The following is a 21,321-nucleotide window of genomic DNA, read 5'->3' on the forward strand; positions in this document are numbered from 1 at the left end:
ATTTCGGTTTGAAGGGGTAGGGTAGCCGTTGTAACTATACTGAGAACTTAGAACTTATATCTCAAGGTGGGTGGCGCATTTACGTTGTAGATGTCCATGGGCTCCAGTAACCATTTAACACCAGGTGGGCTGTGAGTTCGTCCAACCATCTAAGCAATAAAAAAAAAAAAAAACGCATCTTTCGCATTGCAACATCCTCTGGAGACATTTTTTTTATTTCCAATGTAGGTAGAGGAAAACACGGCCCATCTGATGGTGAGTTGTTACCGTCGCCCATGGACTTCAGCAATGCCAGGGGCAGAGCCAAGCCGCTGCCTACCTAAACGTATCCCGCGTTCCTTATGAAACGATCTCCATCGTTATAGCGTTTGATAACTAGCCGATGCGGCGGCGAACCGGGTTTCAGAGCAAGACCGCTCACACAAGTGGTCGGATTAATGCACTTAAAACTTTGAATGCTTAATTTGGTTCTCGGTTCATTTATCCCATTCGATTTCGGTCTTCACTTCTGATAAACACATACGAAAGCAACAAGGACTGAAGCGTTGGGTTTAATGTAGAATTTAAAAGAGAATTTTCGTGTTTTAATTACCTGTGATGAGCTCATGGCTTACCTGCATGCCGTTCTCCAATTTGAAACCACACTCAATAAAAGTGAGAATGACTAATATGAATACTAATACAATATTTTATTTATTGCTTAGATTGGTGGACGAGCTCACAGCCCACCGGGTGTTAAGTGGTTACTGGAGCCCATAGACATCTACAACGTAAATGCGCCACCCACCTTGAGATATAAGTTCTAAGGGTCTCAGTATATGTACAACGGCTGCCCCACCCTTCAAACCGAAACGCATTACTGCTTCACGGCAGAAATAGGCAGGGTGGTGGTATCTATCCGCGCGGACTCACAAGAGGTCCTACCACCAGTTGCTAGTAAATGCTGATTTACTAAATCACTAAGGTGTGAAATAGGTTAAACGTTGACTTTGACTGACAAAACTGATAAACATTACGAGTGTTAGCGTGGTTTTGTACTAGTTACTTTAGAAACATACTAGAACATTCTATAGCTTCTGAATTGATTCCGAAGCTGAAAAAATTACTAAACGTTTTTTTTTTAAATATCATTCACAGTCTGGCTTCAGAAATGAAATGTACCAAATAATTTAGTGTACCGTTGATCCAACGATAAAGTAATTGATTTAAATATTATATAATTTATACAATAAATAACATTGTATCGTCTATTTATCATTCACGATATTTCATTGTTTTATTACGAGCTGAAAGCCTCCAACCGAGATAGTCAAGATATTTCTTAGTCTAGGAGGCAGAGATTGTCGTAATTTTATTCAATAAATAAATGTTACGGTTTCGTTCAAAATTCCTATGTCCTACTTTTACTACCACAAAATGTTATGTGTACTTTAACTTAAATTTAGGACGATTGTCTGACTTAACACATCAGAACCATCAACAAATATATTAAACGGTTGTGGGCCAAAAAACAATCAATGCTATCAAATACTGTTTATAATTTATTCTAATAAAGTGTGTTTGTAACTTAAAGAATTTTCTAAAATGTAGTTCATATTTAGGTGCATATTTGATCTAGTATTTTTCTTCTTTTTGATTCTAAGTGATTGTGAGTATGTGGCGTTGAGTGATTCACACAGAAAACTCTTGTTGCGAGGAGGTGATCACGATTGAGGAAACCGAAGAGAGGAAAACGAGATTCACTTATATGCACTGTATCTATTTAATAGTTGATTATTTCTGTACATTATTCTATTCTTTAAAATGGAACTCAATCATGTTTTACGACAATCCGGACAAGTCTATTTAACGATGTTATTATAATTCTTGATTATAGAAGTAATACATTTAATAGGTCTAACAACCCATTATCCAATTCTACGATATTTGGATATTAGATGCCTTCCTTTAGATAAAATACTCTCCTTTTGTTGTAATTTCATAATCATAATTATAAATTTATTATTTATATGCAATGTACACGAAATAGAAGTAATATTTAAAAAATACTGAATCATATAGAAATCGTAAACCATACGTAATAGAATAACCAGTCAATATATTATATAAATTTCCATACAAAAACATCCCATCTCCTCGACTAGCATCTTAATGATCGACGAGGCGAACTCTACATCGGCAATCTACATTATCCCCGCTGCGACTCTACATCTAAATGTTTTAATACATCTCCCGGGTCTTGCTAATAGCGATAATTTCTTCACTCGACTCTTTGTGTGTTTATTTGAAGGCCGTCATTTATCGATCTATTTGTGTAAATAAGGTAGAATTCAATAATAGACTATCTGTTTATTATATCAAAGACTGTATGATTTCACTGTAGGCGAGGTATACTATAAGCGGATTCGGGTAGGTATCTTTCTGATCATTTTGCCCCTGAGCAGTGTGAATACCGGTCCGGAATGCAGCAAGCCGCAATTGCAGTACTTGGATATCATATTTTAAGGCGTCGCACACGTTGTTATATCTATAAGGCCCGACAATCACTAATCACTTGACCAATTCGTAATACCGTAAATAAAAGAGAAAAATCGTTCAAAATAAGTTAGTTTCGAATGCTAAATTAACGTTTACAAAAAATAATAATATATTATTGTAATTTACAAGTCAACTTCGAAGGTCAACGACTATTGCATTGTCCCAAATTTATACGCATCTCATTTCCTCACCTTGTTTCAAAATTCCGAAAGATTCAGCTCTCCTGATTAGAAAATACTATTAATTAAACCAAACAAGCTATAAACAAAGAATGTATTCCCTCAAAACATCCAGACGCGGTGGTAGTCCGGTAAGTTTTTCATTATTATTATTTTTCGAACCAATCGGAAACCAGTTCAGCGATGATGGATGAAAAAACCCGTGGGTCGGTGTCGATTGAGTTGGTCGCTATCGTGATTGAGACATCTCGAAACCCGTTCGGCTTGGTTGGGCGCGCTTTGGTGAGTGACACAAGAAGAGAGCGATCGCGATTTGTATGAGCGATGGGGTATTTTATTTAATTTTTTTTTTCTTTGTTAGAACAAAATAGGCAGCTTTACCGCTTGTTAGTTCAAAATGAAGTTTCAATATTGAAATGAAACGCTTTTAAATATAATTACAAATTTCACAATTAAGTTATATTTTTAGACCAATGAATGAATTCTGTAGCTGAAATAAGAGCATAGCTAACTAAGCCAGTTACTAGTGGTCTGGCTATCAAAAATTAAACTTGGTTATGAGACTCAATTCTTGAAATAAAACTACTATACTTCATCATCACCCTGCATAACTGCTCTTCCCCCAATTTTCATGTTGATATTTTTATACTTGTGTACTGTGCGCTTTAAGCTTGGACGAGTGTTTGTGCTCTCTATATTTGTAATGACGCAGAACTTTATCTGCAAAATTGGTATTATATTATATATTGGTATTATATCTTAAAATATAATTCGAGAACAATTTTCACATAAGTTTTGCCTATAGCATTTTTTTTGGTTTGATGCTTGAACAAACACACGACCCACCTGGTGTTAACTGGTTACCGGAGCCTATAGACATCTACAACGTAAATGCCGCCATCCACCTTGAGATATGAGTTCTAAGGTCGCAGTATAGTTAACCAATTAACTTTTAATTAATTAATGAACTATTTACCAATATACAATTAATAAAACTAAAGTAAAAGTAGGTCAACACAATCGCTAAAGCTTATCAATTGAGCTACAGCCCTAAACGCCTACGCTACACGCATTATTCCCAGAAAACTTCGAACCGAGCATTTAATAATCACGTATCGATAAGAGATAATTTGTTTCACTTATTATGTGCTAGTGTTTTATGTCTTTCGTAATTGTTGAAATTGTTTTAAAAAAAATCAATTTTTATGTATCGTACCGATTGATCGATACTAATTATGATATTCGATTCGGCTTTGAATCGAATACCGTGATAATGTTTGTAATCCTTACGCTATAAAGACGTATTTTACGACTTACTTTTTTGTGGATGTATAGTATGGTGTAGTAATCAACAACCATTCAAGAACTGTTGAAGTTAAGACATAAAATTGATCTTTTTTTTCTAATTCAAACACCGCAGACACAATGTAAATGTCTACCTAGTCAGGGCATAAATTCTGTCACATGTTTAATGTAAAATAATTGAAACAAGTTTATTCATTATGTAACCATTCATATACCAAAATGAACTTAACAAAACATAGATTCTTATGACACTAAAGTTTATTCAAAATGACCTCCGTGATTTTGAGTACAGGCCTTCAATCTGCACGGCCAGTCGTCTATCGCAGCACGAACGAGGTCCATGTCAATATCGGCGGCTGCCTTAATCAAGGATGTCTTGAGTGACTCCAAATTGGGATGAGGCTTTGAGCACGCCTTTTCCTCCAAGTGTTGCCATATCTTGTAATCTAACGGATTCAAATCTGGACTGGAGGAGGGCCAGTCTTCGTGCCGGATGAAGTCGATTTTACGCGCCGCCAGCCAGTCTTGTGTGCTCTTCGCTCTATGAGCTGGCGCCGAATCTTGTTGGAATACCCAGTGCCTGTTATTGAACATGGTATGAGAAACAGGTTCCACAAGGTTCGTCAGGACTGTATTTTGATACACAACTGCATTCGTTTTTACACCTTTCTCACAAAAATGTACCTCTGTTAAGCCCCAATAAGAAACTCCCAACCATACCATGAGCGAGGATGGAAAATGACCTCTTTGGACACGCGGAATACGGTTGCTCGCTTCTTCACTACTGTGTGCGTACACCTTATCATTTTGTTTGTTGTAGCTCTCTTCTACGGTAAAAAATTTTTCATCCGAAAAAAGAATTTCCCGATATTTTTTTCCCGCGTACCGTTTCAACAAAGCGCGGCATCTTTTCAGTCTCAGGTCCATTAGACGAGCATTCAACGATGTCCTGTTTTTCTTCGATATGCCCGAAGCCCTAAGTCTTCATTTAACACCCTTTTCACCGTGGTTCTGCTTAACCCCATCTGAAGGGCCAACAGTTTCTGCTTACGTTTGGAATTTCTTTGAATTCGCGCCTTCACTGCTGGAGTCCTAACAGACCGAGGGCGACCACTTCTTGACCTGTCATCTACACTAGAGTCTTCATTGTATCGTTTGATGGTACGATAAACGAATCTTTTGGTTATATTCAAATTTTTCAGTATGTTAAAAATTTGAATTGGCGCGTAACCGCAGCGATGCAACGCAATAACTGCAACACGGTCTTCTTTAAGCGTCCACTCCATATTTAAAAATGAGTAAAATTCTAAAAGTATACATTTTTATTTTCATGAACAATTCGAAATTCGAATTCAATAAACTTTTTTGTGGCCAGCATTCTAAAAGAAAAGTTTTTACTGTGTGACAATACTTATGACCTGACTAGGTATATTAGCTTATAAATATAAAAGTCCTGTAGCATGATCTGTTTATATCTGTATGTATGTATCAATCATTTAACTTCATCGACTGCACGATGTAATCTATATATTAATAAGTGAAACAAAATCTATGTATCTCTTTTTACGAAAATTGCGCGGACGGAGGAGTATGAAATTTTCCACACTTATAGAGAATATAGAGAAGAAGTGCACAATGCTATTTTTTTTAATTTTTTTTGCATAAAGAAATCATTAAATCAATAAAGAAAACATTACACACACTATCATGTATTTGACACAACACATATACATATAGGTACTCTGTGTTTATTGTCAAACTTTTATTATTGTTTAAAGCAATGAAGTAGGAAACCTATGGAAATGAAACGTCAACCAAAATTTCGTGCCACTGTGACGTCATCTGGCCACAAAACATGGCGGATTTAGTGCTGTACAAAAGATTTAAATGTTATCAGGTTTTATCGATAAACCTTCTTGGCTCATTTTATTTTAAATATTGTTGAGTATTATTTATTTGTAGAATTTATACTTTAATGGGAAGTAAGTAGGTATATTGTTATGTGCAAATATGATATGATTTAGATGGGTGAAATCTAAGACAAGTTCGTCCTTCGAATTTGCCAAGTAAACGATATGATGATTTTTAAAAGTTGCTACACTGATTTTATAAAGTTGTCGTTTGTCGCAAAACATAAAGATATGGCGTAGTTCAAAGCCATCAGCCCATTTCTAGCATGCTAAATGTTATCGTATTTTGAGTACGTGTTTTTCTTAGACTATTACAATCTATTTTAATTGTTTTGCTGACTCTAAAGTCCGTAACATACTACCGCAGCGCACCCCAAGGAAGGTGCGCCGCACCATTTGAATCACTTTCGCTTGAGAGTGATTCAAATTTTAAACTTATCAAGGGACCGCGTGAAAAAAAAAAAACACCTACAGAACATTTATTCATTAATTACAAACGTCATTCCTTGTGACTTCCTCTCTAAAATCACTTAATTATTAAATATTTAACAAATTTACAATAGTGTTTTACTCACTGCGGAATAAAACTATTTTATTTAAATAGTTCCGAAGAGATTTTGTCGGTAGCCTTTTTCCCGAAATATCTAAACAGAATGTCTAAATATGTTTTGATGACATATTTTAAAGTGGTATTTATGATTAGTGTCATGATCAATAGATTCCGACCGAAAAATTGATTTTTCGGATGAGGGCTCCATAATGAATTTAAATACATATAGATAATAGTTTTAGGACATCGACTTTCTTGAGATCCTATAAAATACGTTTTAATTATTATTTTTGTATGTTTTAAGCATGATCAATTATGAAATTTTATATAATCAATCATATTAAATCGATATCATAGTCAATAAATAATGTACAACCCAAAACAGACGGCCGAACTGACGTGACAATGACATTTGGCGCGCTAAACATGGCGGATTTTCGGCCTCATTAGACGGAGACGGAGATATTTACGTATATTCATGTTTCATTTTATGTACGCACTGAAATACTGTTATATTGTTTTCCTGCGAGTTAAAGTGCTGAGTAAGAACGAGATAGATATATGTTTATGTATGTGCCTTCAAAATGGGTGCTATTTATATAAGCAATTGTACGTATAGAACAATATGTCGTGTCCCTACTATATAGGTCTATGGTTTAAAGTCAGGTCAAATTAAGAATAGATTAATATTGATTGTCTTTAATATTATTTATCTATAGTGTTATTTTGGCATATCGCATCGGTTGGAAGGGTAAAGTGGCCGTTGTGCTGTTAAACTTAGATTTAGAACTCATGTATCAAGGTGAGTGGCGGCATTTACGTCGTAAACGGCTATGGGCCTATTTGGTAACCAATCAACAACGGTGAGCCGTTAGCTTTTTTACCTGTTTAAGTAACAAAAAAATGCTTATCATTGTTACTTATTTCCGACAGTAAATAAGATCGTGTTTTCGATTTTTACAACAACGGTAATTCGAATATATGTAATTGTGATGTGAGAGTAAAGTTGTATGCAATTCACTGTACACCACGTGCGACCTGGTGGTAGATTCTGCGTAGCCCTGCTCTTGCTAGGGCTAGTGTTAGCAGCGTCGCCTGGTCAGAGGCCTGTGAGCTCTCCTATATGCCCGGTGAATTTAGTATCCCTCGAGGTCACTAGAATAAGTCGTCATTACGGATTCTCCCGATCCATTAATGGTGCTTTTAGGTACCTCAAGCACCGGTCACTGTTGTCGCCGAACCCGTCGCTTGCGACGAAGGGCTCGACGAGTAAATTAACCCATAGACACAGCCCACTGAGTTTCTCGTCGGATCTTCTCGGTGGGTCGTGTTTCCAATCCGGTGGTAGATTCTGCGAAGCATTGATCTTGCTAGGGCCAGTGTTAGCAACGCTCCCGGTTTGAGCCACGCTAGCTCACCTACTAGTTCGGTGAATCTAGAATAACCTCTCGATAAAAAAACCTTCGGCGACCGCATCACGTCCATTGGACCGTGAGCCTAGTCGGGGTTTGCAACTACTACTATCAAACCTCAATAAAGAGTATTCGTTGTTTTTTAACTATTGATTTTAACTATTGATTTCGGTTCCCTCTGTATTTTGTACCGTATGTTCCATGGGGAGTGCTCTGAGGAATTGTTCGAGATGATACCAGCATCTCGTTTTTACCATCGCACCGCCCGCCACCGGAGTAGAGTTCACCCATACTACCTGGAGCCACTGCGGTCATCCACAGTGCGTTTCCAGAGATCCTTTTTGCCACGTACCATCCGGCTATGGAATGAGCTCCCCTCCACGGTGTTTCCCGAGCGCTATGACATGTCCTTCTTCAAACGAGGCTTATGGAGAGTATTAAGCGGTAGGCAGCGGCTTGGCTCTGCCCCTGGCATTGCTGGAATCCATGGGCGACGGTAACCACTCACCATCAGGTGGGCCGTATGCCCATCTGCCTACAAAGGCAATAAAAAAAAAAAAATTAATAATTATGTGTTTCTTAAAAATTCAATTTCTAATATGAAAATTAACATCGCTTGTCACCAGTTAAATGTAAATCAATGCGACACATGGCACACCGTTCCGTTTGCTTCACCAAAACTTAATTAACAACTTAACACATTTTTTTGTTTGACAACCGTCCAGTATAATTGGGAATTCATTACCGAAACCAAGATTCGTGATGACGTGCCTCCGTGATTTGGTTATCCCAAAACACTGCAGACGTTTCCAACATTTGGCGACAACTGCGGATTATGGACTGCGCTTTGAAATTTGAAACTGAATACGCAGTCGTAACATCTGCGTCATTTATTTATTTACATTCTCCGTATTCAAACTATGCGTGTTTGTTTGAAATCAGCGAAATCGTTTAATTAAATTTTGTGTAAATTCAAAATTTACTATATTATTATTATTATTATCCTGTATTAAACACTGCCACGCCTGGGAAGACGGCAGGACACACTCCGGCGAGGTGGGCAACAATCGGCCGGAGCGTTAGGGACTATTGGGAGAGAAACCGGCGAACTATACGGGCATTGTCGAGCAAGACTGCTTTTTGCATTTGGGCCACCACCGACTTTTTGTTGAGACCAAGCCTCTCGAGATGTTTTGAGAGGCTTTAAGGGACCAAACCATTATTATTATTATTATTATTGTTGTTGTTCAGTCGGAACATAATACAAAATATTTTATTGCACTTAGGTACATCAAAATAATTACAATGTACAGAAAAAGGAAATGGGAAACAGTACACTTAAAGCTGAAGTACAATAGGAAATTATTTAGGAAATCGGAAATTTTGGCGTAATAAAAGAAAATAAAAAAAAATACCTCACATATTTACAAAATATATTAAAAATACATAAAAATATAACCAAATTGCGTACATATAAAACAAAAAGATATATTCAATCTAACAATGATTCATTGTCTTACGATATATTTGGAAACCTGGTAATTATTAGATTCATCGCAAAGTAATTAGGGCTCGTTGTTTTATCAATAATTATAGATAAATCGAATGTTAACAGTAAATGTTATTGGAAGAAACATTCTTCTTAATTACTTCCCAATCAAAGCAGAGTCCTTAACGAGCAATTAACTTCACCGGAAGGACATGTGCACGCATCTTGTCGGTTTCAAATTCCTTCCGTACGACCCTCCATGATTGAGTAACACCAACTTTAGTTGAACTCAGAAAAAAATTCTAACTTCTCTGTCTGTCGTAGATTATACAAGTTTAAAAAAAAAACCTATATTAGACGGTAGACTTTGTATTAAAAAGATAGAGCAAAAGGTAAGTAGAATTGTAAAACCTTTTTTTTTTGTTACCTATTCGCTGGTAAACTAAAGGCTATTCCAGTTACTCATAGACGGGTAGATAGGCTCACGGACTCAACCTGAGATAAGCTGCTAACACTAGCCCTAGTAAGAGCAGTGGTTCGCTGAATGTACCACCGGAACAAAACCGCGACCTACTAAGAAGATCCGGCGAGAAACTCAGAGGGCTGTGTCAAAGCTAAGCAAAGCAAAGTTAAGCTTTGAAAGCTTTGAAAACTTCGATGATGCCCGTGAGTAACCATTTTTCTCCAGTAGTGTTATCTAAATCGGACATGTCACGAATTGTTTCGATCGTGCCGTAGTTTTATTTTTTTTATTTTTTTTTATTGCTTAGATGGGTGGACGAGCTCACAGCCCACCTGGTGTTGAGTGGTTACTGGAGCCCATAGACATCTACAATGTAAATGCGCCACCCATTTTGAGACATAAGTTCTAAGGTCTCAAGTATAGTTACAACGGCTGCCCTACCCTTCAAACCGAAACGCATTACTGCTTCACGGCAGAAATAGGCAGGGTGGTGGTACCTACCCGCGCGGACTCACAAGCGGTCCTACTCACAACTTAGCCTTTCCAATGTGCCCACTAAGTAATATCCATTGTAATTCGTAGTGGGTCAAATTAAAATGGTTTCCATAATTAGTCCAAGTCAATATTTTGACTCCCAATTAAGTTTGAACTTAATTAGTGAAGTCGTAAATTAAGCACCAAACGTCTTTTCATGATTGTACTCGACGAGGTTTGTTTACGGTGCAGCGGTTAGATTGTTCTTCAAATATTTTATGTAGGGTAAAATAAATGGTTGTTCAAGTAAGGTTGTTTTAGTCGTCGTGGCCTAAAGGATAAAACGTCCGGTGCATTCGTATCTAGCGATGCACCGGTGTTCGAATCCCGCAGGCGCGTACCAATTTTTCTAATGAAATACGTACTTAACAAATGTTCACGATTGACCTCCACGGTGAAGGAATAACATCGTGTAATAAAAATCAAACCCGCAAAATAATTATTTGCGCAATTACTGGTGGTAAGACCTCTTGTGACTCTGCACGGGTAGGTACCACCACCCTGCCTACTTCTGTCGTGAAGCAGTAATGCGTTTCGGTTTGAAGGGTGGGGCAGCCGTTGTAATTATACTTGAGACCTTAGAACTTATATCTCAATGTGGGAGGCGCATTTACGTTGTAGATGTCGATGGGCTTCAGTAACCACTTAACACCAGGTGGGCTGTGAGCTCGTCAAGACATCAAAGCAATAAAAAATAAAAAAAAAATACAAAGAATGAAATCGGTTTCTGCTTTTAGTCCTCTTGAAGTACGCGAAAGTGGTTATAGTAATTGTTATTACCACTGTAGGTAAACAAGCTTAGGACTCACCTGTTGGTCAGTGGCCGCGGACACTCATAGCGTTAGCAATCTCAGGACGTCATAGTCAAGACGCTGCCGTCAAAAAACACATTCATGATTTAATTCGTGTTTTTGTTTGTGCTCTATACACTCTCGGATCTACTCCTTTGAGTTATATATTTGCCCAGGCGATTGCACTTCACATAATATATTGGACGTAGCGTGAATATACTTTTGACAAACAGGTATATTTCACATGTATAGTCATTATTTTTAAGGCAATCATTTGAATTGTAACAAAAAAGAATTTAAACCAATTTATTACTTAAACCAACGAACGAATACCTTGTTAGTTGTTTACAATAACAGCCATCTATAAATATCAACTTGTTTTATTTAAACAAGTTTGAAAATCACCCATCCCGGTATCGCCTGCCTCAAAAACCATTTTAAAACGAGCCCTCTTCTACACTCAATTAATTAAACTCCGGTAGTAAACGAAATCACAGTTCTAAAACTCTTCCAAGAAGCTCGTGTCCACAAAAAATATATTATAAAGGCATAAACGAGATACGTTTATGAATAAATCAACGGGCGGACTCGCAAAAATAACAAGGACCCCCCCGTCAGAGTGAAACGGACTTACGTTTGTGACCTTTGAGCGAAGGAGACGGATGCCGCTTGATAGGAAAAGGTGTAATTATGCTGTTAAGAATATAATTTTACGTTGTTAAAGCGATGCATGCGTCACATTATTAGGTTTTTTTTGCTTGTTTCATATACGCGGGGATTATTAAGCCTTTTCGATTCTGGCGTGGCGATATGTGCCGACGGAAATTGGATAACGTATTAATTTAAGCAAAGGACCAATTTGATTTTTAAAATTAGTTTCTATTGCTATGGAAATGTGTCCAGGAATGTGCTCGTTATCAAATAGGGAAACATTAAGAAAGGGGAGTAACAGTATTGAAGGCTTTATTTATGTCATTTTTTTTTTTGGAACGAATTTCCTTGTCGGTCGATGCGGAGGGGTACCCTAACCGGGAAAAAACGTCCGTAACGTAAGATTTTTACTAGTAATGCACACAGTGTACGACTTAACTTTGTAATAACGTACAAATTAGAAATGCACACAGTGCACGGCTTAACTTTGTAATAACGTAGAAAAAATTACATTTTTTTATCATTCATTGACCACGATCTTAGAGCGTTCGTTTGCGCAATACACTAACTCTTATGCAAACAACCGTGAATGAAGTGTACCACAATAAGTTCGCACGTTACCGAATGACCGTGGGTTGTTGCGAAACCTCCAGTTATATTTTCTTTATACATCGAATAGAACTTAAAATTAATATTTTTATAATAAGGAACTTCGTTCCTATCCGGTGTCCCACGACACCACACATCTTTTTTTTATTGCTTTGAAGGGTGGACGAGTTCATAGACCACCTGGTGTTAAGTGGTTACTGGAACCCATAGACATCTACAACGTAAATGCGCCACCCATATTGAGTCATATGTTCTAAGATCTCAGTATAGTTACATTTGGGTACCGAATCTACTGTCTGGTCGATTAATCAATTTAGCGAGTTCTTTATATGAACTCTTTTACGAGTATCATAAAGTGCATTACACTGCTGATATACTCTAGGCGCTCTTGGCCCATTTAGGGTCATGTGGCAACCAGAATCCACAGATATCAATCACCATGTAAATACCGTCACCCATCTTGAGAGGCAAGGTCTGAATCTCAATTTAAAGTAACACGACTGTCCCAATCCTTCAAAGCGGAACCCATGACTGGTTCGCGGCAAAAATAGCTAGAGTCGGCTACCTTTCTTTGCCAACTTCGAATATATGATAGCACCAGTACAAACACAAAGATTTTCCATGTACGTTTTCATAATTATTTCGAATAGTCGTCCAAGATAATGAAGACATTGAATAATCTCATCTGTTAATGTTCATAGTATCCCTTGAATAGGCCGCATCCGCAGTTGATCGGTGTAATGCGATGCACCTGCCTATACCTGCATCACACTTCAGACCACAGCATAAAAACCTTGTTAAGAAACACCGCTGGTTTTTTTTCCAACTCCAAATTAATGATAGCTAATCGGTTTATGACATGTGATGGCTGGGAGCCGGTCGGGTCTGTTATTTTTGACGCGGGTCGTGGGCAACAGGTAGGACAATTACGTGGTCGATCATAATGTATTTCGGCTATGGAATAGCTATTGATATTTTGTTGTTCTAAGTACGAAATTCAAAACGTTCAAGTCGCCGTGGCCTAAAGGATAAGACGTCCGTCCGGTGCATTCGTATCTAGGCTATGCAACGGTGTTCGAATCCCGCAGACGGGTACCAATTTTTCTAATGAAATACGTACTTAACAAATGTTCAAGATTGACTTCCACGGTGAAGGAATAGCATCGTGTAATAAAAATCAAACCCGCAAAATTATAATTTGCGTAATTACTGGTGGTAGGACCTCATGTGAGTCCGCACGGGTAGGTACCACCGCCCCGCCTATTTCTGTCGTGAAGCAGTAATGCGTTTCGGTTTGAAGGGCGGGGTAGCCGTTGTAACTAAACTGAGACCTTAGAACTTATATCTCAAGGTGTGTGGCGCATTTTCGTTGTAAATGTCTATGGGCTCCAGTATCTAGGCCATAAAAAAAACGTTTCACGGTAATATCGCGCTATTTATGATTCACGCAGTTGCGATATAACACAGTGAACAACGTCTAGAGCTTAAGTCGGAATAGAATGAATGCACTCAAACGTAAAACAGTGAACATTGTAATTAAACGAGGTCAAAAGATAAATCAACCAAACTTGCTCCTTAACAAGGCAACAAAGTCTTCGAACGTTTGAATAATTTAGTCGCGCCAACGCTCGTCTTATCGGACCTGTGAATATTTTAAATACTTTAACCGTAACAAATACGATATATACCGGCGTAACGCCTTCATCTCGCCGCGCATTCGTCTGGCAGCCAAACATGTAATTTACGATTCTCATTAGTATACTCCGTTACAGAGTGAATTCTGGCCGGGCCAAACGCACCGCCCAACTCCGCCATTGACATTCATATTTTAACGCTAAACGTGACCGCTGACAACTAGACCACGACCGTACGTATACCGATTTTACGGCCAATCGATTCGAATAAAAATGAATACGTCAATCGAGAAAACGAATCGAGCGAAAACGAGTCTAATCGAATCACTCGACCGTTGGATATTCAAATATTCGAAAAGGAACTTAAGGACAGTTTTCGTTTGAAGTTTTTGCGAACGGTTAAACCAATGTCAGGGTGACCATTCCGAGCTATCGCAATCCGTAGTGGACCCGATTGACCTGAATCGATTTTTTTTATTTGCTTTTTAAAAGGGACACACAGTGGGTCGATTCTATGATTTTAGTGACTTAGGGACCAACTTTGTTTTTTTATAAAAAAAATTATGTAGATAGATAGAGCTCGTTAATCTCAATAATAATTGTTTTGGGCAAAAATTACAAAAACTTTATAGTTTGGTCAGAAAAATGTGTTTTGTGATTTTTTTGTATGGAGCGGGTCACATTAAATTAAATTCCTGCTAAGTACCGCGAGGTCCCGCTTTGAAACTTTATTTTCCTTATACCTTGTCTAGTCTACTATCATTTGATGCTATGAACATGTGCATAAAGTTGCAACTCTGCCAAATAAATGGATCGAAAAAAATTAATAAATACATAGAATAAAAACCTTTATATTTTTTTTCGTAAGTGCTTTTAAGTTAAATTTGATATGGATTAGTAAGTAAAAGCACGTAATGATACCCATAATTACATAATACCTAACAACAATACATTTAGTAGGTCTCTAATTATGCAATCTCTCTAAATATTATATATTTTGTTTCACCTTTCGATCTTTGGGTCAGAAGACGAAAGAAGATTGTGTAAAATATCCTCATTAGTCGACGTTCTACTTCTCATTCTTGAATAACATCTCTCTGTATATTTCCGAAAATCTTTATTGCGAGCTTCCGCTGCCTCTTCCGAGAGTTTACCTATACGAATGGCACCAAAGTTCTTCATTATTATATATCACTGCCATGTGCCAACAATTTATGGATACTGGAAGGCATATATAATACCAGGGATATACATTAACATACAATTCTGCAGTATATCTAAAAAATTCCGAAAAATTGTAAACGCGCTCTCCAGATGCAACAGAGTGAAGAATCACGTGAAGCCTCTCTATTAAATCTTTACGTATTCCTGTTATGCGGGCTGTTTCTTCTGCATCCCTGAAAAATCTTCTGGCAGTATTGCCATCATTGGTTGTTCCTACTCCTTGCTTGACAACATCTATAAGTAAACCGCATTCCTTTTTAAACGCTTGCTGTATAGCGCTCTTTCTGATTGATATTTTTTCTTTGTCATCCCCCCTTGCAACCCCATTTCTTGAAGTCCAAACGATAAGACGCAAATAAAAAAGTGTCATATATAAAATAATCTCACAGGAAACTACGTACGATGAAAAAATTGTGAAGTAATAAAATTATATTTACCGATATGAAGTAAGCACTCCATGCATCTTATCCAGGCATGTAAAGATGGCATTCCATACTGGAATATTTCTTCATTATTTTCTCTTTGATAAGTAAGTCACTCCAAAAAACTCTGACGGTTTTGCTTTGCAAATATCACAGACAGCAGAAAATGTTTCTGAAAAATATGAGGCTATTTTGCCGTCCATCATCATCATGTGCAATTGATGCTTAACTTCAACTTGTTTGATTTTTGATGGCTGAAGTCTTTCTATTTCTTCTGTTATGCTAGCTTTTATAATTGTCACTGTTGACTGCGTTTCTTTTGTAAATTTAAACATTATTGGACGGCAATAAAAAGTTGATGAGGTCGTCTTCCCAAACAATTGTTCCATCAAATTTCTGAAGCCTTATAGGAACTAGACTGATCATGAAAATAGATGAATCATCAAACTCTGTTTCAGTTTTTTGTTTATAATTACTTTGACCTGGGGCTCTATCAAAGCCTATTTGCTTATAAGCAGTAGCTCTCTTGCAGAGTCCAAATCCGAAGTAATCACATCTAAAAGCCTATATAGCGCCAAGTTTAGTAATGCTTGCATTTTAATAGCAGCTCCTTCTTCAGTAATAATTACCTCGTCTTTCCCTGGATAACATTTGGTCTTTTCTTGCTTAATTTTATATTAAGAAGGGTATAAATCAGACCCATTTTCACTTGCTGCTTCTCTTAGGTTTATATACTGCCACTTAATTTAAGTGAAACTAATATTGCCTTATCGGGAGAATATGTACTACTTTTCACTTTACTTGTAATTAAATACTCATTAACTTTTTCTAGATCTTCGGGGTGATTTGACAAGTGGTTCATTATTTCTCCTACATCTTCATTTCTAGTGTTTCTCAAACTAGTAATTGTAGTAGCTTTCATTTCATCCGGGGATAACGAAAGCGATTGGTAAATTTGTTCAATGCGTCTTCGTTTTTGCCTGGATCCCAATTCTTCAAAAGGTTTTCGAGGTGCAAAAATAGATGTCGAGGCTTCTGTAGTATATTTGAGGGTGGTACATTTTCAACATCTTCAGTCTTAGAAATCTCGAGCCTTTCATGTGCAGTGTTGATAGCTTCAGGTATCATTCCTTCGGGCCAGTTTATTGCACATTCTAACCAATCACATTTTTTTCTTATAAACTGTGCTAACATGCGACTACTTCGTTTCCATATTGCACTTATATTTGAACAAAATTGCGTACTGAATTTTTGGAGCTCAACATTTTTCTCTTCGGTCACGTTTATTTGATTTTGTAGGAATTGAAAGAGTTTTTTATTATCAGACAGCGACTGTAGTTGCTCTCTTAAAATCATAAATAATCCTAAATTGTTAACAAAATTATCAATTATAACGGAAACAGCAAGATCACAACGACAATCACGAGATGTTAGTAGTAGTACGAATAAACGAACACTAGTTAGTATATAATAAACATGGTCACTTTATACTTCCAGAGACAAACAAATGTTTACTATATTTTCTACTACCCAGTAATGGCTACTTAACTAATTATCCTCATTAAATAATGTTAACTATCTTAATAATTAGAGAGATTGCTTAATTAGAGACCTAATAAATGTATTGTTGTTAGGTATTATGTAATTATGGGTATCATTACGTGCTTTTACTTACTAATCCATATCAAATTTAACTTAAAAGCACTTACGAAATAAAAAATAAAGGTTTTTATTCTATGTATTTATTAATTTTTTGCGATCCATTTATTTGGCAGAGTTGCAACTTTATGCACATGTTCATAGCATCAAATGATAGTAGACTAGACAAGGTATAAGGAAAATAAAGTTTCAAAGCGGGACCTCGCGGTACTTAGCAGGAATTTAATTTAATGTGACCCGCTCCATACAAAAAAATCACAAAACACATTTTTCTGATCAAACTATAAAGTTTTTGTAATTTTTGCCCAAAACAATTATTATTGAGATTAACGAGCTCTATCTATCTACATAATTTTTTTTATAAAAAAACAAAGTTGGTCCCTAAGTCACTAAAATCACAGTATCGACCCACTGTGGGACATCGAGTATCGATGTTTCGGTTCTCACATTGGATGAAGACATAAAAATTTAGGACTGGAGCGGCGCGTCAAAAGAGACCACATGCGTTATTTTCGTGGGATTTTTCGTGGTATTTTATTTTTGTTTAGTGTGTTATGAGCTAAATTGTTGGTTGCTGACGCCTTTTGTACCGAACCTATTATTTCTGGCTAACGACCGACTCGGATCATCGGCTAAGGACCGTGATCAAGGAATGTAATCATTTTTTTTTTTTATTTTTTTATTTATTACATGTGGCGTGTTTGTTTTCTGTCTTGTTAAAGGTATAATTAGAATGGATATAATTTTTGATTAGAATCTGAATAGATTGAAAAAATATTTAAACGAGGGCCAAGAACCTCATTGAACTCAGGAAATTATCAACTATATATACGGACACATTACAGAGAGGTCTCCATTAACTTATTTCTTAACTACCGTTTTCAAATTGCAACTTAATCGTAGTTATAGGACTTTATTACTAGTTTTTACCTCTTAATTACAGTATTAAAAATATGAAAAACGTATTTTTATGAACAAAATTTATATTCATCTATCATTTTCTATACTTAGAGAGCTTAATAGCTTCATCAACTGCGAATGAAAAAAAAACGATCTACAACTTACATTAATCACAGAACGCGTTAAGTGGCCACTTTATATGCAAACAGGGTCTCATCAGGTTGACGTCTCAATCTAAATCTTTATGGTTGCAAAACTGGATCAGCTATTCGCATCAGTAGCGAGATTAGTCGTGATTTACATGATAACATAATAATTATAATAAATATAAGACTATATTAGAACGATTAGAAGTTTTTTTCAAGATCGACCAGTTTGTGTTTGATTGTAATATACTTATTCGTTTTTAGTGAGTATTCCAGGGTTATTTTATTCTTTTTAAGATTGTTTTGACTGTGCGATTTTTTAAATTTTATTTCGAAAATGAGAAAGCCTAATTAGTTCCTTACCGGATCCTCTCAACGGGTCGCGGTACCGATCCAGTGGTAGATTCAACGAAGCATTGCTCTTGCCAGGGCAGACTTTAGCATAGTCTCCTAGGCCGAGTCTCGGGAGCTTCGCCTAAATAGGTAAAACATTATATATTGCGAATTTGAGCCTTATTGTTTTACTTATAACTTTTATTATTTTTTATTTGTTGTGTAGCGCCGAGAGGTTTTTTGTTAATCACTTCAGATCTGGCTCGGTGGCTCATCGATACAATATCGGTACGATTTTATAACCGACGACAAAAATAAAGACATTGACTAAAATCGTGAATGATAAAAATACGTGCGAACAATCGTAGTGCTTAATATACTTATCTGGTAATATCACGAGTCCTCAACCAACATAAATGTATCACATGGCATCTCCACGTTTGAACGAAGCAATTTTCTTTGAAATAGTTTCTACAACAAAACAACCTTTATCTGAATTTTGAGATTAAATTATCATTTGTTCATTTGTTACAGGCTTGGAGTACTTAAGTGCAGCAAGGAGCTTACATCCAGAGCTTCATGCCGGAAGCACGCTCGCGAGCCAAGACTTTCAACTTAGTTTAGATGGTAATTCGATTTTTACAGTTTTATTTTTGTAAATATTTACTCGTGGTAGGACCTCTTGTGAGTCCGCGCGGGTAGGTACCACCACCCTGCTTGTTTCTGCCGTGAAGCAGTAATGCGTTTCGGTTTGAAGGGCGGGGCAGCCGTTGTAACTATACTGAGACCTTAGAACTCATATCTCAATGTGGGTGACGGCATTTACGTTGTGGATGTCTATGGGCTCCGATAACCACTTAACATCTGGTGGGCTGTGGGCTCGTCCACCCATCTATGCAAAAAAAAAAAAAACTTTAGTTTTCGCGAGCTATAAATAAATTAAAACCAATTTTACTTCTTCATTTTCATCTTCAATTTATTATTACAGATATTTCGTTTACAACAGTTTGCAGTTTACGTGGTCGCTAACGTCATTGATTAAACAAATAAACACGAGATTAAATCGTAAAATTAGTTTTAATTTTTACATCACTATTCAACGAATGGCGTTGGGCAGGGCATATGGTTAGAGGTAAAGATAAATGGAGCAAAATTGTGACACGATGGTATCCTAGAGAAAGCAAAAGGAAAAAAGGTAGACCGCAAAAAAGATGGGATGACGACATAAGACAAGTGGCAGGCGTCACATGGAACAGAGTGACTCAAGAAAGACATGAGTGGAAAAGGTTGGAGGAGGCCTTTGTCGATTGGCCAACAGATCTGCAGAAAATAAGAAAAAATCAAATAATAGGCTAGATTAAGGTTTAAATAAAATTTAAGTTTTCTATATATTATTATGTTTTTTTATTTTTTTATTGCTTAGGTGCTTGGACGAGCTCACAGCCTACCCGGTGCTAAGTGGTTACTGGAGCCCATAGACATCTACAACGTAAACGCGCCACCCACCTCGAGATATAAGTTCTAAGGTCTCAGTATAGTTACAACGGCTACCCCACCCTTCGAACCGAAACGCATTACTGCTTCACGGCGGACATAGGCAGGGTGGTGGTACCTACCCGTGCGGACTCCCAAGAGGTCCTACCACCAGTATGTATTATATTTAGTCATATAATTATAATATGGATCTGCATAAAAGGCTATATTGTTATTATTCAACTATTGGTGTCTGTTTCAGGTTCTAGAATAGCGTCTCCAACGAGATTAAGGTTATCGGGCGGTGCAATCGGCGCTTCTGCGAATCGAAAACGGGCAGTCTCGTGGAGTCCGTATTCTGCGGAATCTCTGGACTTAGCTGCCGTGATCAGGGCGTCTCCAGCTAGTTTGGCAGTCAGAGCGCCGTCCGCTGCTTCCACGGGAAGCTATGGACACCTTAGTGCAGGTGAGGATTTTGCGTTTGACCACGGGAACCTACTCTGACCGGGTTCTGACCCGGAGATCGGACGCCGGGTGTAAGAGTGCAGGGGAGTCGCTTAGTGCGGTAGGGCCCCTTAAATTCCTTGGGCCCGCGGTCTGCTTTCAACACCTTGCAGATCGTCAAGTCCCACATACACCGCGCGCCTCCTAGGCGCGGGGACCTCGTAGGAGGTACGGCGCCCGGCCCAAAAAAAAAGGGTGAGGATTTTGCGTAGCGATCATGATATACAAGTGTAATATTCGTTGATGTTAGAACTCATAATTCTGTCAAAAGTTTGTACAACATATGATTGAAATAAACCAACAAAATCTCGCTCTATTGAGTTTTTTTTTGCTAATTACCACTGAGTACTATGAATTTAGTACTTAAGTAAAATGTGGTAATTATGTACAGAACACTTATTTATTCAGGACCGGCACATGCATTAGGTATTTAGCTTAGTTCATATTCTGTCAAATCTTGATTCCAAGGCCCAAGGTCTCCATACGATGCTCGTTTTTCAAGACTTCTATTACTAAATTTATCCTGTATTTACGTATGTACAGTGGGAGCGATAATACAAGAAAATCGAATAGGGTCAGCTATTGGTGCTCACCT

General features: G+C 37.3%; 1 protein-coding gene across 2 annotated transcripts in view; it reads left to right on the top strand.

The window, feature by feature from the left end:
• Positions 1–21,321, top strand: part of LOC692674 (transcriptional activator cubitus interruptus) — a 167,355-nt gene that overhangs the window by 128,639 nt on the left and 17,395 nt on the right. For both annotated transcript variants that reach the window (XM_062676509.1, XM_062676508.1), the window contains 2 exons: positions 19,284–19,376; positions 20,485–20,688. In XM_062676509.1, coding sequence (XP_062532493.1) covers positions 19,284–19,376; positions 20,485–20,688 — 297 coding nt within the window. The remainder of the gene's footprint in view (positions 1–19,283; positions 19,377–20,484; positions 20,689–21,321) is intronic.

This window comes from Bombyx mori, chromosome 27 (genome assembly GCF_030269925.1).
Source record: "Bombyx mori chromosome 27, ASM3026992v2".
Taxonomy (NCBI): domain Eukaryota; kingdom Metazoa; phylum Arthropoda; class Insecta; order Lepidoptera; family Bombycidae; genus Bombyx; species Bombyx mori.